The sequence below is a fragment of the Hypomesus nipponensis genome, chromosome 15, assembly GCF_054491055.1.
Source record: "Hypomesus nipponensis isolate SF chromosome 15, ASM5449105v1, whole genome shotgun sequence".
Taxonomy (NCBI): domain Eukaryota; kingdom Metazoa; phylum Chordata; class Actinopteri; order Osmeriformes; family Osmeridae; genus Hypomesus; species Hypomesus nipponensis.
This window is the reverse complement of record NC_140375.1, coordinates 5175553-5194411: the sequence shown is the minus strand read 5'-3', so window position 1 is coordinate 5194411 and position 18859 is coordinate 5175553. Positions and strand designations below refer to the sequence as shown.

General features: G+C 46.1%; 1 protein-coding gene across 2 annotated transcripts; it reads right to left on the bottom strand.

The window, feature by feature from the left end:
* Positions 1–1005: 1005 nt before the first annotated feature.
* Positions 1006–18453, bottom strand: pid1 (phosphotyrosine interaction domain containing 1). 2 transcript variants are annotated; one of them, XM_084673391.1, is made up of 4 exons: positions 18324–18453; positions 15905–16074; positions 11442–11588; positions 1006–3150 (listed from the first exon to the last, which is right to left on the bottom strand). In XM_084673391.1, the coding sequence occupies exons 3-4, from the start codon at positions 11574–11576 to the stop codon at positions 2659–2661; spliced, it is 627 nt and encodes a 208-aa protein (XP_084529517.1). In that variant the 5' UTR covers positions 11577–11588; positions 15905–16074; positions 18324–18453; the 3' UTR covers positions 1006–2658. The 2 variants fall into 2 exon arrangements, with proteins under 2 accessions (XP_084529517.1, XP_084529516.1); XM_084673390.1 differs by lacking the exon at positions 15905–16074.
* Between the last annotated feature and the right edge of the window lie 406 nt (positions 18454–18859).

Sequence of the window (18859 nt, the reverse complement as noted above, 5' to 3'; positions counted from 1 at the left end):
AATGTCTTCCCATCTGTCTGTTGTGATCTGTTTATGTATGCACCGACAGCCCTGAAGAGGGTCTGTTGGGAGTGATTTTGTCAGCTGTCATGTGACCGATGAATGGAAGTATGGAGGTTTTTGATAGGGGTGGAGGTTTGGCTTGAAAGGTGGAGGGCTGTAATGGACATATGGTCTTAGGGTCTGGGTTTAAGATCCATTCACATTCCCCCCTTCAGATCGTTGACACAAGCTGCCATTTCTGCAAGGCTCTAAAAGCAAGACCGATATCCCATGATCTTAAAAGTGAGGGGGACATTTCTAAATGCCTGTCCTTTATAAATGTTATGTCAATGGGTTTAATATCTGAATGAGAACATGACGTTCTCTCACTGAGGACAGTAGCCTGACTTGCCAGAAGGGGGCACTGTTCCCATTCAGCTGGAAACCTCCTTCCTCTCAGCATCCATTTTGCTCTCGCTTCCCTGCAGTTCTGAGAAGCAAAATGATAGCCAACTGCAACAGCACCCTGCAATAGAGCACCTTCTGAATGATGTGGGAATCAAACGGCAAAATGGCTGTCAGAAATCACTGATGTGAGAGAGGAGTGAGTGAGAACAACACAGTAGGGAGAAAAAAGATCTTGCAGGCGCCTGTGGAATGCAAGGAATGGAAAAATAAAAGCTTCTATTAAACCTGGACAGAGCAACATTAATGAAGAACTCAAACCTGAAACACAACATTTAGTCTCTGCATGATAGAGTGGGAGTTCACCAAAAAGACAAAATAATCACACATTAGTCTTGGTAAATAGTTTATATGTGATTGTTTCTTTATCTTTGCAAATACTGTATAGAAAACACATGGTAACATTTCCAAACATTTAAAGCAAGTCTGAGCCTTGAGACAGACATGACACAGTAATCTACAGCTTCATAAACATTCTCCTCATTCTGGCACTTCCGCCCTGCAGCGTGGAATTCACCTACACACAGACACACACATACAAACACCCCCCCACACACACACCCCCCCACACACACACACACACACACACACACACACACACCAACACACACACACACACACACACCAACACACACACACACACACACACACACCAACACACACACACACACACACACACACACACACACCAACACACACACACACACACACACACACACACCCCCCGCTCTATGGGACTATATTCACAGTAGGCTTTAAAACACTGTTTCTGTCTGATGTTCTTGTTGTTTTATTTAAAATATCTATCAATATTGATGCTGAAATATTTGGAAAGTAATACATTTGTATTTACATAAGCTTATTGAATGAATTTCAAATACAATGTATATATTTATATAAATTGTATATATGTAGCCTACTGACCAGAGCTATCTTAAATTGTGCCTCAGTCCCAGACCACAACCAGTCACTTTGAGAGTCTTCAGTCCATTCAGGACAGTGTGATAAAAAAGGAGGTGGGCGGAGGTCTTGTGGGGGTGCATTTGGTCCTGAAGGACCCTGTGATCCCTCCCAGGCAGCAGGGCAGGGGAGCTGGCTGAATTTGCCCCTAGATTCACTCACCAGGCCTGAACACAGAGTCATTATCTTCAGGTGCCATGACAGAAACCTGTCCTTGCCATTGCAGAGCCATCAGAAATGTATAGTTAAACGTAAAAGTCTGCAGTTTCTAAAAAGGTGTCTGAAGCCTGAAGCCTGATAGCCTTTTCGGAATAAATGACAGGTCTATCAGTCGTGTACTTCAACAACTATGTTTGTGGTCCTCAAGCCTCTGTCTCTGATATTAACATACACTTTTCATTTTAAAATCGAACTTGGCAATTGGTCACAGTATTTTCAATCTTAAAAAGCCTCAAAAGGCATCAGAATGGGATCTTACTTGACAGTCATGAGGAGTGTCTGGTTAGATTATTTTTGCTATGACAGGTCTTGTTCCATCAGTACCTCTCTGATACATATGCACGGATATGTGCACACGTAGTCATGCACGCATACACACACACACATACGTGCCAACTCACACTTGCACACACACATACACACGTTTGAGAAAGGCTTGTGAGACCAGCCTGGTCAGAGGGGCCACATAACTGATGTGGCTAACCCCCTCTTGGTGTGTTCATTTAGGGACGGAATGTGATCCATATGGGGGCCAAAGAACATATATATATCCATGAACCAAGCTCCATCTGCACCAAGCTGTTTACACACCAACATTTGAGTCAAAGCTTTCTTAAAAAAAAACAACAAAAAAAAAACCACATTCAACACTTAACAGTGCCATGCACTGGGGGCCTACGCACAATGAATGAGACAGACAGCAGCATAGAATGGGGTGTAACTTTCTTAGCTGTAATCCAATCTCTTCTAGGCAGGTTCGTAGGCGCTTCTGTTGCCAGACATATGTTTTCAAGGGCCATTTTCAAAGAGGCAGTGTTTAACATCCCTTCCACATTAGGTCTGTCGTTGCTCCTTTGTCCTCCTGATTTCTTTATGTATATATATATATTTTTGTATTTTTTTGACTACATCATGGTCGTCCTGTCGTTGGCGGTGGTCTGTGTAGGTAAAATGGTGGTGTTCCGTGTGGGTACCAGAAAGGGCCCCTTGCCAGCTCCTCGCTCGCAGGGACCCGGTGAGCATCCCCAGCACTCAACCGTCGTCCGGGGTGGAATCATCCGGGGTGGAGTCCTCTGCAAACTCGTCGGAGGAGCTGCTCTTGTGGATGCGGCCGTCGCTGCGCATGCTTTGGAAGGTCTTGCGGAATGCTTCCATCATGGAGTGGGCCAGCTTCTTGGCCTCCAGCTTGCTCTCGCACACCACGGCGTGGCAGTCCATCTGGAAGGTCAGGTCGTCGTTGATCTCCCGGTAGATCCAGGCAAACACGTTGGGGCTCACGTTGTGGTCGGCGGTGCAGTAGGCGATTCGCGCCACCTGGTAGGTATCCATGGTGATGGAGGCCTCGCCACGGCCATCCAGGTGGTGGAGCCGTACTTGGAAAGGGCGGATCTCCAGGAGGGAGTCGGCAGGGAGGAGGCCCTCTGTGGAGCGGGCCTGGCAGTCCCACAGGCCCTCCACGGCCCGTTCTGTGCAACCCGACAAGAACTGGGTCCCAGAGATGGTCACCTTGCCCAGGTAAGTCACCTGGAACAAACAGAGAACACACAAACATTCTTAGGCACTGTTACAGTCGACCGTATGATATTGAACGCCGTATGTTTGCTTTCAAATGAAAAACAAAAACAGCTCAATATTGTGTAAACACTAGGGGGTTGTGTGTGTGTTTGTGTGTATTATTTCCTACACAGCAAAGGCAGAGGCTGCAATGAAACACTGCAGCATACCATAGTAATGACACGCTGCATACCAGCAGGCACAGGCAAGGTACAGCCATACTTTTAACTATGGAGGCACAGAGAGGGGGAGAGGAAAGACAAGAGGTCGAGAAGGAGGAGAGCGGAGGAGGGAAGAGAAGAATGAGCGAGAAGGCGGTAAAGGGGTTTGTAGGGACGGGAGGCTAGGCCAGCCAAGGTTGACTTGTGAGAGCTCCCCCAAAGGGTGCACTTTATGACAGAGGAGGAGCCAGCACAGTGTGAAGTGGTCTGTTTTCTTTGTCTGTGTTTACAGGAGGTGGGTGAGGACTCGGTTGGTATTTAGTATTGGTAGTCTATCAAACAACTGGGAAGAGTATTTGCGGGATATAGTTGGACGAAGACGTGGACAGCAGGAGAAAGTACTGCGCGTCTTCTTCTCCAAGAGACGCTGTTTCGTGAAGGACAACAAGGCCTAAATCGAAGGCACTCTCTCTCTTTCAGTCGGTTTTATTGAGTGCATTCCGTCGGCTTCCTGGAGCTAGAGACACACAGAGAACAAACAGGCAGCATGTCCACCGCGAGGAAACTCTCCACCCGAGAGAGCAGACTCACATCTCATCTCTACTGTGGGCCTGAATCTAGTGGAGTGGAGAGCAATGCAGAAGGACAGAGTGACAAGAGAGAGTATAGCAATGACAGAAAACCGACTGCATCCTCATGCTGTTTTTTTTTTCATCACAAGACCACAAAGTTCTCAGAGCCATCCTCCTCACATTACAATGCTTGTCACGGCCATGCCCCAGTGTCCCTGGTGTGTCCTTGTGTTTCCCTAGTGTGTTACCTGCCTCACTGGTGTGTCCTTGTGTTTCCCTAGTGTGTTACCTGCCTCACTGGTGTGTCCTTGTGTTTCCCTAGTGTGTTACCTGCCTCCCTGGTGTGTCCTTGTGTTTCCCTAGTGTGTTACCTGCCTCACTGGTGTGTCCTTGTGTTTCCCTAGTGTGTTACCTGCCTCACTGGTGTGTCCTTGTCCTTCTCTGTGTGTCTGTGGTGGGCATGCCCCCCCCCCCCTCCCCCTCTTTCTACGGGAGAAGTCTGTGTTTTCATTTGGATGTTCCCAGGTTTTCCAGTCTACGTTACCATGTACATTAGTTTCGTTTTTGTATGAGAATAATAAATACTTCACTGGTATAAATTAGCTAATGCGCAATCCAAAAGGCTTCCTCGTATTGGGGTGAAAGAGGTATCAGGCTAAAAGGGAACCTTTGGCAGGAGGTCGAATTTGGAGAGGACAACTGGAATTCTAGAGACCTCCTGTGACCAACGAGACCTTGGCCTAGCCCTCTAGACACACAAACACACGGCACCTGGGGAGGTGTTTGGAGTTTAGCAAGAGGAACAGAGGCTGCTTTTCTTCCTCTGTGGTTCTCTGCAATCCCTAGTCCTCCACAGGCTCCCTCACTCCTCCGGTCCCACACCGTATTTCCATCCTCAAAGCCTGTCATTGACAGCAGTTTGCTTTAGACTTTGCGACCTCGCACAGACTAAACATGTGTGCTCTGGATGCCTGAGGGGTTGGGGCCAGCAATCACTGCGTCAAAGTGCTATTTCTCACAACACAGAACAACTCTGACTCCAACCTTTCTGAGGAGAGCAGTGTGTGTTCATGTGTGAGTTATACATGCGTATGTGTGTGTTTTCAAATGCTTAAACCAACAGACAGGCTCCTGTCATGCTACAGTGAGGTCATGAGGGCACAGAGGGGCTCTGTCCAGCAGGGTAAGTATAGCTTCACACATGCAGCAAAAAGGGTGTCAGTGCCTATCATGTGGTGTTTGCAATCTATTTTGTCGACTGATCTGGGACATTCTGGTACTTAACATGACAAAGTCTGTGTTGTCAAACGTAAGGGTTGGTTCATCGTGCTGGTAGTTGTTTGAGAGAGGACAAAAGAGAGAGAGAGAGAGGATGAGAGAGAGAGCAAGAGAGAAAGAGAAGGAGGGAGAGGATGCAAACTATTCCTTTTTGTCTTTTTAAGTGTGACCTTTGGGACTGGAGCAGATGAAATGAATAGCCCGGAGAGTGGAGGATTTACTTTGTCTTCTGGGAACGGGGATGGCTGGAGCAGATGGAGAGATACACAGCCTCCATTTACATTTGATCTTTCTCATTCTCTTTCTAACCACCCCCCCCCCCTTCCCCTCACTTCCTCAAGTACAAAAAAAGAGGGGCTGTTCTCTCTCTCACACACACACATACACAAACACACAGTACAGCATACCTAGCCTGGTGAGGCCAAACTAATTTGATAATGTGTGAGATCTTCTCTGTTTTTAATTTCCAAGGGGCGTTATCAACAGGTACAGACCAAAATATCTCTGGTCGTAACTGGATACACACGGTCAATTAAAGCAACAAAACGTCATCTTGGTTGTTTATAAAAAAGACCTCAACAGCGCTCCTACGTACAGCCATCGTATTACACCTCCCCCTCATGTTAGATAAACGGTTGTGATTGGCCCGGCACTTTCCATGCTGGAGGGAAATCTGTTTGAATGGGAGGGTGGCCAGACATATCTGCCAGTGCAAATAAAACATGAGCTAGCAGATTGGTCTGATTCTCAGGCTGCAGTGAGCCAGTTCTGGAGGGAGAATCTAACAGGCAAACGGCAGCAAAGGTAAGGAAGAGTCCCCTCTCATCACCTCCTTTATCCTTCAGACAGAGACACGTTTACAGAGCAGACAGACACTGACGTAGTCAAATACCTCAGAGACTTTGTGGTGGATCCATTAGAGGCATCCCTCCCCGGCCTCAGCCCATAGGGATAGGGGGGGGGGAGCACAGGTACAGTGCAAATGCACAGCGAACAGGCACAAGGCTTTAGGAGTTCACTAGAAAACACACAGGCACAGCTAAGAGAGCATGGTTAAACACTAACATGTGTGGGCACAATTATAAGCACAAGGACCATGGGGAATTCTCTTTCAGCACATCCCCCTGTAGTATGTCTCCCGCTCTAACACAAACACCCATGTAGATTATTTCGGGAACAAACGTTTCTTGCTGCAAAAAACATTCACAGCTTTTGACAAAGACACACACAGCTTTCTGTGAGAATAACCTTCAATGTTGAAATGTCCATCCCCCATGATGACAAAGAACCTTATCTCTGCATTTGGAATGAAAACACACAACCACAAAGGCAGTTTGTTTCCAAACGAACACACACACACACACACAACTCCTAGACAACCCCACTTGTAATAAACAAAACATACAGAGACCGTTATAAGAAAAGAGAGATAGACATGTTAACTAAAGAATAGCACAGCACCCATAAAAATCCTATAGAAAAAAACTACACTTTGTTGTGTTTTGTTTCAATAATGTGAAAATGAAAGAGAAGCGCAGCACAGAAAGAAAGAAAGAAAGGTATTGAAGGCAGCCCCAAGTGGACTTCCTATCAAAGACAGCCAATCAGAGGAAAGTCCTGCTTGTAGATGCACATCAGAGCAGAAGCGAGGAGTTAACCCAAAACAGGCTCTCGCCTAGTCTCTGTTCAATCCAGCACACACACGTGCACGCACGCGCTCATTGAGGGACAGACGCTCTAATCAGCAAACCTCATGTCAGAATACTAAATGTTCCCCTCACCCTGTCACCAGAGTCCAGTCTCTGACAGCCTCCAGCATCTGTGGGACAGAGAGGGACTGGAGGCTTGTCCAGATGGTTATGATATCACTGTTCTCCAAAATAACAGAATCATACCTTCAACCCCAGGGCCTGTCTGAGAATGTCCTGTCAAATCTGGAGATACAACACTCCAGGGAAGGTGACTTTGGAAACATCTAGAAGAACTATGAACAAAGGGAAGACTGGACATGATACAAAGAATAATTCTCAAGTAACCTAATTGGATACAAAAATAATTGGGTTAAATCCTTTAAGACCAACTCAGGTTGGGTTCTCAAAGTTGTTTGGGAATTCATTAAAAGCCTTAGAGATTAAACACTTCATGGAGGTTGTTCAATTCTGGTATTAAGAGGAAGTCTTATTATGTCTTATGTCAGTTTTCCCAACAATTTGGTGTATCTTCTATCTCCAACACTTCTATTTATGTTGAATCAGTGGTTTAAATGAAAGCTTCTAGTTTAGAAGTTGATTATCACATTGTGGGATTCCAAACATATAACATCGTTAATAAATGCTAAAAGTTTATATTGTTTCTTTTAAAAATGATGTCTACACTATTGGAAAAAGTCTAGAAATATGCATGGAAATTTGTTCATGTCATATGACAAAAGACAACTTATAACTGTACCCTGGCGCACAATAATGAGCAAGTTCAAGTGGAGCCGGAGACGTGAGGGCAGGACGTCACTCTGAGCACAGAAGGCGAGGCTGACGTCACTCTGAGCACAGAGGGCGAGGCTGACGTCACTCTGAGCACAGAGGGCGAGGCTGACGTCACTCTGAGCACAGAGGGCGAGGCTGACGTCACTCTGAGCACAGAGGGCGAGGCTGACGTCACTCTGAGCACAGAGGGCGAGGCTGACGTCACTCTGAGCACAGAGGGCGAGGCTGTCACTCTGAGCACAGAGGGCGAGGCTGACGTCACTGAGCACAGAGGGCGAGGCTGACGTCACTCTGAGCACAGAGGGCGAGGCTGACGTCACTCTGAGCACAGAGGGCAAGGCTGTCACTCTGAGCACAGAGGGCGAGGCTGACGTCACTCTGAGCACAGAGGGTGAGGCTGTCACGCTGAGAAGCAGAGATGGCACCAGAGCGCCCCGGCTGCCCGCAGCAGCCGCCATCTTGACCTCCACACTTGGTCACTATGGTAACATTGTGCCGCTTGCTGCTCTCTGGCCATTCTCTCTCTGGTCATTATATAATCAAGGAGATGCAGAACAGAGCTCAGACCATTAGCTCCACTATAGGGATCAGCCCCTGTTAACACTACCAACACAAATGCACACACACACTCAGCTTGGTTTATCTATCTTAGGGGGACCAAACATTCACTTTCCTTCAAAAATGCTTTGTTATCTCTAACCACTAACCCTTCATGTTCTCTAACCGTAATTTGAACCTTAACACTAAAACCCATAGACCCCCCTGAAAAAAGCATTCGAAGGTATGGGGTCAAAAGGGCCTTGCAAGGTCAAATGTTTAACGGTTCACTAGGGAGGGTATTTGGTCCCCACAAGGGTAGTTAAACAAGAACACACACACACACCTCTATTTCTCCACTTCACATGGGGTGTTTATAGTTTCTTTGTGTTGGTAGACAGTGTTCTTTATCAGACATGGAAAAAGCGAATGGGAAATTAAAGGTCTGGAGGAGGACTGAATAATTACTCATGGAACACAGCATGGCTTTCCCCTAAAGATCACAGCAATGCACACATGTAGCCGTTCCACATTTAGGTGACTGACTGGGGCCCTGTTCACTCACAAGCAGGCAGTTGGATAATGCAGGGTTCTCTCAAGGCCCCATGGTGAAACTATGGTCTGTGGGCTCCAGGATACAAAGCATGCTCTGACAGAAGGGTGGGGAGAGGTGGCCTCTCATCTCAGTGTGCTTTGCCAGAGTAGCCTATAGATCAGGCTGGGGATCGGGGAGTGTGTGTGTGTGTGTGTTTGGGGGGGGGGGGGGGGGCTGAGGGAACCAGGGTACAAAAGCACATAATCCATTACTCTCTATTCCCCACCACTCAATGTGAGCACCAAGAACATATATAAGACTTGTCCAGTTGTGCCAGTGCAAAGGGAGACCTGAGACAGGCACTCACACAACTGCTGCCTAGCAGCCTCAGGCTGGGTCAGCTCTCCTAGCAGGGAGAGGAAAAAACACACACTCTGTTCCCACCCGCACACATACACACACACTCCACTAATTGAGCTGTAAATATTCAAATCCCCAACCCCCAATATAAGTCTTATTTCTGCTGCTCTGGAAACTGCTACAGAAAATGGAAGGCTGGAGAATCAGAGAAAGAGAGGGAGAGAGTGAGTAAGGGGGGAGAAACCCTCTTCATTCTAGCCCAAAGACTCAATAAATAGATGTAGTGGTACCCATGGCAACGTAGCTAAGATCTCTCCTGGTTACTTTGAAGAAGGTGTCTGAGGTGGTTGGGGAGGAGAGGCAGGGTGTGGGGCGTGTGCAGATTGAGCCGTTCACAATGGACAGGGAGCCACAACAAAACTTGCCCTCCCCACAGAAGTTTGGAGTAATCCCAGCATATGTACCTACACCCATAGCATGTCTGTCTCCCCAGACCAGATGTCAGTCTCTTCCTCTAAGCCTGTCCCCCAGACCAGATGTCAGTCTCTTCCTCTAAGCCTGTCCCCCAGACCAGATGTCAGTCTCTTCCTCTAAGCCTGTCTCCCCAGACCAGATGTCAGTCTCTTCCTCTAAGCATGTCCCCCAGACCAGATGTCAGTCTCTTCCTCTAAGCCTGTCCCCCAGACCAGATGTCAGTCTCTTCCTCTAAGCCTGTCCCCCAGACCAGCCAGAGCAGTCCTTTCCTCTAGCCCCACTCCGCTAGCCCACAATCCAGTCTCCTCTCCCGCTGCAGCCAACCCAGCGCAGCCTGTCTTCTGCTTTCCTACTCCAGCTCAGGCAGCTCAAAGAACAGTTCAGTCTCCTCTCCCCCGCCCAGCCTGTCCAGAGCTCCTTCACTCCTGCCAGTGACTCATAAAGACAGGCTGATTGGGTTTCAGGACAATTTCACAGGTGTGCTGGAACTGCTGCTCCTGTCACCTTCCAGATGGGACTTCTGTTTTCCTCGTTAGAGGGTCACATGCTCTGTGCTACTACCCCTGATCAAAACAGAAGCATCCATTACCTCCTAAAAACACGTTCAAATAGTCGGATGATAGTGAAAACAAAAACGTTTCAATAAAAATAAACATTTCGCCACAAGGTTTGGTATGTGTATGAGCATTCCAGAGCAATATATCCAACACGTTGTGTCTGCTGTTATGAAAGACCTGAAGAGACATCCCACACAAACTCCTCCAGTACACCTCCACCGCATGCAGCCCTGTGCACAGTGTTTACACGCAGCTTCAACTTAATCTGTTCCTTCCATGATGAGATTAAAGATCATTCTGAATATAAAGCTCTATATGCATGCTCCTCCTCGTGAAGGATGGGTTTATCATTTTATAGTTTGGCTTCTATTCTTCACCTATGAATTCCAACTTGGCCACTATTCTGTACGAGGCACTCTAAGCACATCTCTCTAGGTAGATCTATGGATCTGCTTGTGATGGTCATGGCATGACAAGGGAATGCATTTGATTCATGTCATCACCAGTAAAATGAATAGAACAATTTTATGATGAATGAAATACATGACTAAATCCAGAAACATGCATGGAATCCTAAACGGCATGTATTTTATTGGCGAAAAGGCAACCTGCCCAAGTCACAAAGTAGACCCTTTATTTGGGTTATTTAATCTACATGTAAACAGGTACCCATAAGACCGTGTAAACGAGACCGTGTAAACACGTGGTTCAGAAGCTATATTTATAATAAATTGATTCCAAATTACTAAATATTATACTAACTTTCTACTACATGGTTTAGTGGCATTTTACCTTCCTGGCTTCCATACGCAGATGCAAGTATAAATACACACAGAAGTGTTAATAGTGTAATAATAGCATGAGTTTCTCTTGCTATTTTAGTCCGTAGGCATGTTTGTTTGAGTTTTAACACAGAGAGCATACTGTGAGTCAGACAGCTCAGAGGATAAACAACTAAATTAGACAGTTATCAGAACCAGAGAAGAAAACAAACACACATCAGGCACTCACAAAAACACACACACACACACAGAAACACACACACACACACGATAACACTCTGCAAGCCAGGGATCCAAGAGTCATATGATGGTTAAACAAGCTTATTGTACAGCCTAGTATAGCTAGGAACAAAATGGCTCCAGTTACAAAAGTAAAGCATGTGGCTAATCTCTCCTGTTCCAGATTACCTTCCACAGGGTGAACTCTGGATGGTACTGCATGGTTCTGTACCTGGTACTCTGGGTGATACTGCATGGTTCTGTACCTTGTACTCTGGATGGTAAGCATGTGTGGTTCTGTACCTTGTACCCGGCGTGTGTCCGGTTCTTCATGAGTGGGGTGGTGGAGCACAGCTCTATTGCCTCTGGCTCGTGGAATATCACCGTGGGCAACGGCTCCTTCCTCAGAGTCAACACGTTGAGTTTGGTCTTCAGCATGGTCTGGAAGTGCTGAGGAGAGGAGAGAACAGTCAACTCTGCTGGTGGGCTGTGTGGGGCCTGTTCATACACTATTAAGAGAACAGTCAACTCTGCTGGTGGGCTGTGTGGGGCCTGTTCATACACTATTAATGACATGCATGGAACATTGAGACTAACCCACAGCGGATTTATTCAAGAGTATAAGCTCTTAGTTCAAATGTACTGAAAACATGGGAACAGGGTGTGACACGTTCTATATTAGGCTACTATATCTATAGGATAGGAGTACATAAACCCCACAAAACTACTTTTACTGTAAACATCAAAGTTTACCTGATACTGATACACCTTTCTGGATGATGACAATTCAGCTCAAATGGGGATAGGGGGAGGTTAGTCATACAGATTAAGAGCCCTATTTGCCCACACAATTTAAACACTGCAGTGGGCAAATGGTAAATGAGTTCCACTGTGTGTCATCACAGCTGTAGTTGACACTGAGGGTTAGAGATTCTACAGATGGTCTACAGGGGACTCAAAATAAAGTGGAATCGAACAACATTTAAATTCCACATTAAAAATGCCTATTCTGTTACCCAGGAAGACTTTACATTCACATCATCCAATTAGTTCTCCATTATGTTACAACCCAAGGAGAAGGCGGGACTGCATCCATCATGTGTAGGGCAGCAGCAAGTCAAGGCCCCGGCTCGGCTGAGACTAAAACTACCACCGAGGGTTCTGCCCTGAAGAGGTTGAGAGAGTCAGAGAGTTTCATTAGCTGCTCGGTTTCGTCTTGGCTATTTCAAGGAAACCCAGAAATTCCTCAGCACCACCTCGGAGGCCCAGAGAGAACATGTGGTTCTGCTCGGCCTCACGAAACCACGGCTGCAGATCCCAGTCTGGGCCTGTTTAGACGGAGTCTTCACACGCAGAGAGAACCGTCACCATCTGCTCGGCACATTGGTGCCGCCAGCAGGCTGACAGGCCCTATACACAGCATGTCCAAACAGACTGGGCTACTCAAGTTGAATAGGACATGTTGATTGGGGATCTAGATGTTTATTTATTTATGATAAAATACACATTTGAATAATATTAATGATAATAATAAAGGCATCTTCTTTAAAAATACAAATAAAAAGACGCACTGTCAAAGGCAAAGCCCAAACCACATGCTTTTCCAGGACTTCTTAGGAAGTTGCAAGAAAGTATAGTTATTGAGTAACTTACACCTACACATTTCTGAAGGTAATGACATGAGGGTCTGGAAAAGGATCATGAACTGAGGCATCACATTTTATATCACATTTTTCAGAGTCATCTTTTCATCCTTCAGCTTCAGAATTGTATTTTGTAAGTGTCTCTTGGGTGCCAAAGTTTTAGGTTCTTGAATATGAATCACCACATACAGTATCCATGGCAGCAAGAGACAGCCAAACTGGTTTGAAGTAATCATTGGATTCTGAGAGTGACTTGCATTATCCCTAATCCATCACATCCTGACAGGTGAGCTCAGCTATGATAACAGGTGCTCATCCCTGTGCCATGCTGACCTAGCCTCCATGTCTGACACTGCCCCGGCCTGCACTGCCCTGGGAGCGCCACCACCTCCGGTTCCCCTCCGGTTCCCCTCCGGTTCCTCTCCGGTTCCTCTCATGTTCTTTCACCACTAGGAACTCCACCCTGCTGCATCCACCTCACCGAAACAATATTCTGTTGTGTCTCAGCAGCACTAATCTTAATGCCCATGAGACGACACAAACTAACTGAAGCTGTAAACCACAGAACCTTTCCTGGATATCTGTGGTTTGACCTTCGGAAGAGGGGAGAACGGATGACGCCTACATATATAGTATGTATACGTCTGTGGTTGAATGCTGTTCTTACAAACAGGGATAGATGGGAAGAGAGCAGATGGGGAGACAAGAAGAAAGAAGTGAGAAGAGATGAAGAAGAGGGGAGAAGAAAGGGAAGTTGTGAGGGGTTGTGAAACTAAAGCCACGTGTGTAAACGCTCACTGACCTCCGCGTCAGCACTTTACGGCTTCCTGACAGCAGCCCACATTCCTGTGGTGGTGGGGGGGGGGCTCAGACCCCCCCCCGGAGAGTGGGGAGGTGAGAAGGGGGGGGGGGGGGCTCGTCTAGGCTCAACAGAATAACACAGGAATTCTATTCATAATATTTTTACTGTATGCAAGTTTTTATTTCTTTGGCATAAGAAACAGTCTCATCAAGTTACTGTTGTTATGACTTCTATTTCTAACTAACCCCTAGCGAGGAAAGTTCTTACCCAACAGAGGTGAGGGCTTGGGGTGGGGGATGATGGGGGAACTCAAAAGGACTGAGTGATTTGAGATTTTTATTTTCACAGCAAGATGCTGTTCATTAACAGCGGAAAGATTAAACCTTTGTTAATCTCACAAATTGTGGCACACACACACACACACACACACGTGTGCAGGGAGCGGAAGAACACGCACACGCATTCCAGACCGTCCACCTAGAGGAATGTCCGTCTGCCTTTTCCCCATCCTGCCGTTCTATCCTCAGGGGGGACCAGAAGCAGTGGGCACCTGGAGCCAAAGGCCATGTGCTTGGACATAGGCAGGAGAACAATCTGTTCTGCATGTTGTTGTAGGGAACTCAAGTGAGCACGGGGAAAATCTGCCATTTTCACACAGAAAGGCCCGGAAGAGCCCTCTTGGGCACCGAACAGTGCCCCATGCAGGAATCGAACTCAGGACATTCTTGTTGTGCCACACAGCTGTGCTACATGGCACACTATGCCCTGGACAGTCTGGTCCTCATTTACATCATTCATCGACGTCCTGACATGCTTTATCAAAAGCAACAGCCCTTTATTATGAAGAGATTATATATTTTCTTGATTTTCCTATAGGCCCTAGTTAGGCATTAGTTGTTCCTTTCATAAAGTCAAAAAACTAGAGTATGGCATCATTTTAAAAACAAATAAATATCTGAAGGCTCAAGGTCAACCTCTTGGTATGTTTATTTCTTCATTTAACCCTTGTGCTGCCTTTGGGGTGACAATGACCCAAAGGTTCACAACGACCCATTGTTGTGCTGCGACAACTTTACCCAATACAAAAACAAATAAAAAGCATTTACTTTTAACCTTTGCGCTGTGGGGGGTGTGAGACAGCCCGACGGTTAAAAGAAAATGCTTCATTTTATTTTTGTATGAGGTACAGTTGTCGCAACACGTAGGGGGGTCACAATGATCCGAAGATAACAAAAGGGTTAAATAATTGATTTCTAAAATGCTATAGCTAATTAGCTAATGTACTGTAATGTTAGCTATAGCACTTGCCGCTTGTCCAAAGATTGCTATTTGGTTGGGTTAGGCCAGACTAATAAACAGGTTTGTCAAAATACTTAATTTGAAATAGCTGCCAAAATGAATACTGAATTAAACTAAAATATGTTGCAAGCCTAAAGCCTCCAGCAGTAAGGAGTTTTAACAGAGTACAGATTGGACGTTAACACTTCCAGCCCCCATGGAGTCTGAGTTTAACCACACTAACACATCACACTGGAGTCTGCCCCATCCACAAACTGGATTTCCCCCCAGCGTATTAGATTGAAACATGCAAGCCCCTAAAGAAATCCCTGACCCCCACACACACACACACACACACACACTCAGAAGAAAGGGTGAGACTGCACATATCCAGATGTGTGCTCGCTGGCGTGTTGGTGGAGGAAGACCCTCCATCGGGCAAGACAGTGGGGCATATTTGACAGCCTGGTCACAGACTGTTCTCAGCCCCTATCTAGCCGGCATCTCCTAAGATTTTTGTTCAGACCCACACACACATTTTGGCTCCATCTAAGGCCATCGCTAACAGGTAGCAGGCACACTCTGCCACTGGTTGGCTCCACAACTACAGCTCAGACCCCCCTGAAGCCCTACATGGTACGATCCAGCCACGGCACACTGGTCCTGACGGCCTGTGTGTGTTAACGGGCTCATCTTCCGATGCAGGGACAATTTACAAGTGGAACCACAAAGAGTTCTGTGGGAGGTCCTGTGCCCTGTTTGGTGGTGATAGGGTTGGTGCTGTGCATTCAGAAAGATTCCGGATTAACTCAATTGGGAGGTAATCTTTTGCATGGAGGGAGGGAGGGAGAGAGAGAAGAAAAGAGAGGGGGAGGGAGAGAGAGAGAAGAAAAGAGAGGGGGAGGGAGAGAGAGAGAAGAAAAGAGAGGGGGAGAGAGAGAGAGAGAGAGAGAGAGAGAGAGAGAGAGAGAGAGAGAGAGAGAGAGAGAGAGAGAGAGAGAGAGAGAGAATGTTGCATGCAAAAAGCATACAGAAGAATCCACCTGGAGCTGCTAGCTAGTTCTTCCCTATGGTTCCAGGAGGCCTCTGATGAGCAGAGCCACCGGCCACCACAACCCCAGACAGACCCAGAGGTGGCTGGCTGTGACTATCCTCTAGCAGGCTGGCAGTTCTGCAGTCAGGATCCGGTCTTCGTTTACTGAGCTACCTGGTCCTAAAGTACACAGAATGACAAGTTTGAGAATGCTGAGAAACTGTGTAAGGGGAACATGGTCATAAAAGGAAGTGCTGTCTGTCATCTGAATTGCGTGAATAGTGAAAATAAACCCTGTCTGATGGAAGGAGGAAGAAGCAGTTACAACACAGCTGAGTCTACAGTTGTGGTCTGGAAACAGAACAATACTGCATCCCACATCCAGTTGTTGCAACACTAGTGGCTCTTCTTAAACACCATCTTAAAATAGCCATTGGTAAGAAAACCACAGCATGCAAGGTAGGCTATAAGATGCATGCAAGGTAGGCTATAAGATGCATGCAAGGTAGGCTATAAGATGCATGCAAGGTAGGCTATAAGATGCATGCAAGGTAGGCTATAAGATGCATGCAAGGTAGGCTACAAGATGCTCACTTCTGTTTTGGGGGGCAATCGAACCCCTCTTGGCTACTGTAAGCCATATAGCAGTCGTCATGCCACCTTTTGTAGGCACCTGTGTTTACAACTTCCCATTTCTCTTCTCTTCCTACTTCAACATTAGATTAAAATGCAGCAAGACATCCTGTGTTCCCATAGCAACAGAGGAGAGAACAAGAAGAATACCATGGCAACGGCGCAAAAACAACCTACAGTAAACACATCTTAAACAGGGAAGAACTCAAAAAATGTCACATTGCACAATCAAGGTTCAAGATAACACTACAGTCAAGAAGATGCAACACTCATTATTGCCATGGTTACAGAGCAGTAAGTGACAGATAATCCCCATGGTTACAGTACAGAATGTCACAGTCCTGGAGGAGCCATCTACAGTGTTATGTTAGCCCCAGTGTTTAAATTGACCCTAGTTTGGGATTTCTGGGTCCATACAGCTAAAGATAAGAAAGGTTTGGGGTAGACACAAGCTTCTAAACCATGCAGGTCATGTGACAGGGGGCATTACTGCACAGTGAGCTGGAACAACTCTATTAGCATGTGATAAATGGCTCTCTGTGAACTGTACCTTTTTTCCCCAGGGATAGAACTGTTCACAGGACCAAGAACTGAGGCCAGAGGGCAGACCCTCCTACAGAACACACGACATTACTCTTCTGTGTGAAAACCAGAACTAGAATTAGGAACCACATTCTAAACTTACTGCTGAGGCAGACTATAGACAGCGTTGCCTTTTTTAACCCACAAACAAAACAACTGTCGTTACTCATTGGGCAGGGTGGTCAAGTTGACCAAAATATGTAAACTGAGTTATTCTTTGTGAAAGTGTTTTTGCGGAATTGAGAAATTGTCCAAGATTTAATCTCAAATGAACTTCAAGGTATGCTAAATATGTAGGGCCTACATATAACAAAAGACCCAAGCATAGCGTAAAATACGATTAAATTTTCCTGATGCCTGAACCAGTGCTCAGTGAGAGGTATTGTGCAAGTCCCTTTGGCAAGCGGTCTACCCCACATCTGGAGACCATTACGCGAGAGGAGACGTAAAGCCAGCCTCGGCGGACGGCTTCCCTCTCGCCCCTGGAGATCAAAATACGTGTCATTAATAAAAATGCTTTTTCACTATTGCCAATTAAATCAAATAATTTAATAATAGTTATTTTTAAGCATGTGGTGCAGTTTCTGGTTGGGTTTTTTGGGTTTCATGGGTCTATTTTCATGTTGACACACTTGGGTAAATAGGAGCACCGGAATGCACAAACTACATGTGAATGTGTGAATACAAGTGAAGATGACAGAGAATATGCCCTAATTTTGAGCGAATAATACGGACTACTGTACTGTCTATCATGCTATTTACACATATGAGCGTCTTCGAAGAATATAACTGGAGACCATACAGCTGGCGTCTCAGGCAGTATTAAACTGACACCTACATTTGCCTAACGTGTAACTTATGAAACAGTGTACAACGTTGCACTGGTTGGGTAATGGGCATTGTCGTGGGAGGGAGGGGTCCTGGAATCAGCAAACAGAAGGTAACATGGGACGCTGGGATCGAAATCCTACAATCCTTATTGTTTCGGTACTAATCACTACAACTATAAACTCTATGATCAAATGTGGCTTAAATTTAGGCTAAGAACTGATCAATGTTGACCATATCAATACAGAACGTCTGTATTCAGATGCTAGATGTACATAACGCTTTCAAGCTCATTGACCATGCATAGCGTCCACCCAGCTTCAGCACGATGGATCGAGCGCAAAACCTGGCATACACAGCTGTGCATGGTGGGGATAAATTCATACCTGCAATCGCTCTGTCGCGGGCTGCCACATGTTAGAATCACAGATTTCCGTCTCCACAATAGCTTGTTCGTCTCTGTGTAGTCCAAATCACATCTGCTTGGCGTCGCCGCTTGCCTCTCTTTTGCAGTCTATAGAAAACAGACCGTGAATTCCAATGGTGTGGACGACGTAGCTCCGCCTGTGCGTAGGTACAAGAAACCTGAAGAGGGCGGTAGCAAGCCCAATATTTCCAGACTAAGCAGCTTGCAAGTGCAGCATATGAGAGGAGTATTGACTTCAGGCTACTTCAAAGTCTCGCTGATTATGTTATGATTCTAGCCATAATCAGCCATTGAAAGCTAAGGTTTGCCCTCGTAGTTTTGATCTTTGATGTTCACTGTTATAATGTCAAACTACATGTGTCTTGCTGATCTATAGAAGCCATTCAGAGAACTGAGACCCAGAATTTGCTACCGGTCGGATATGTGTGTGTGTGTGTGTTGGTGTGGCATGTAGAGATACCTCAGCTAGTCTGTACTTACAGATATTTATTTTCA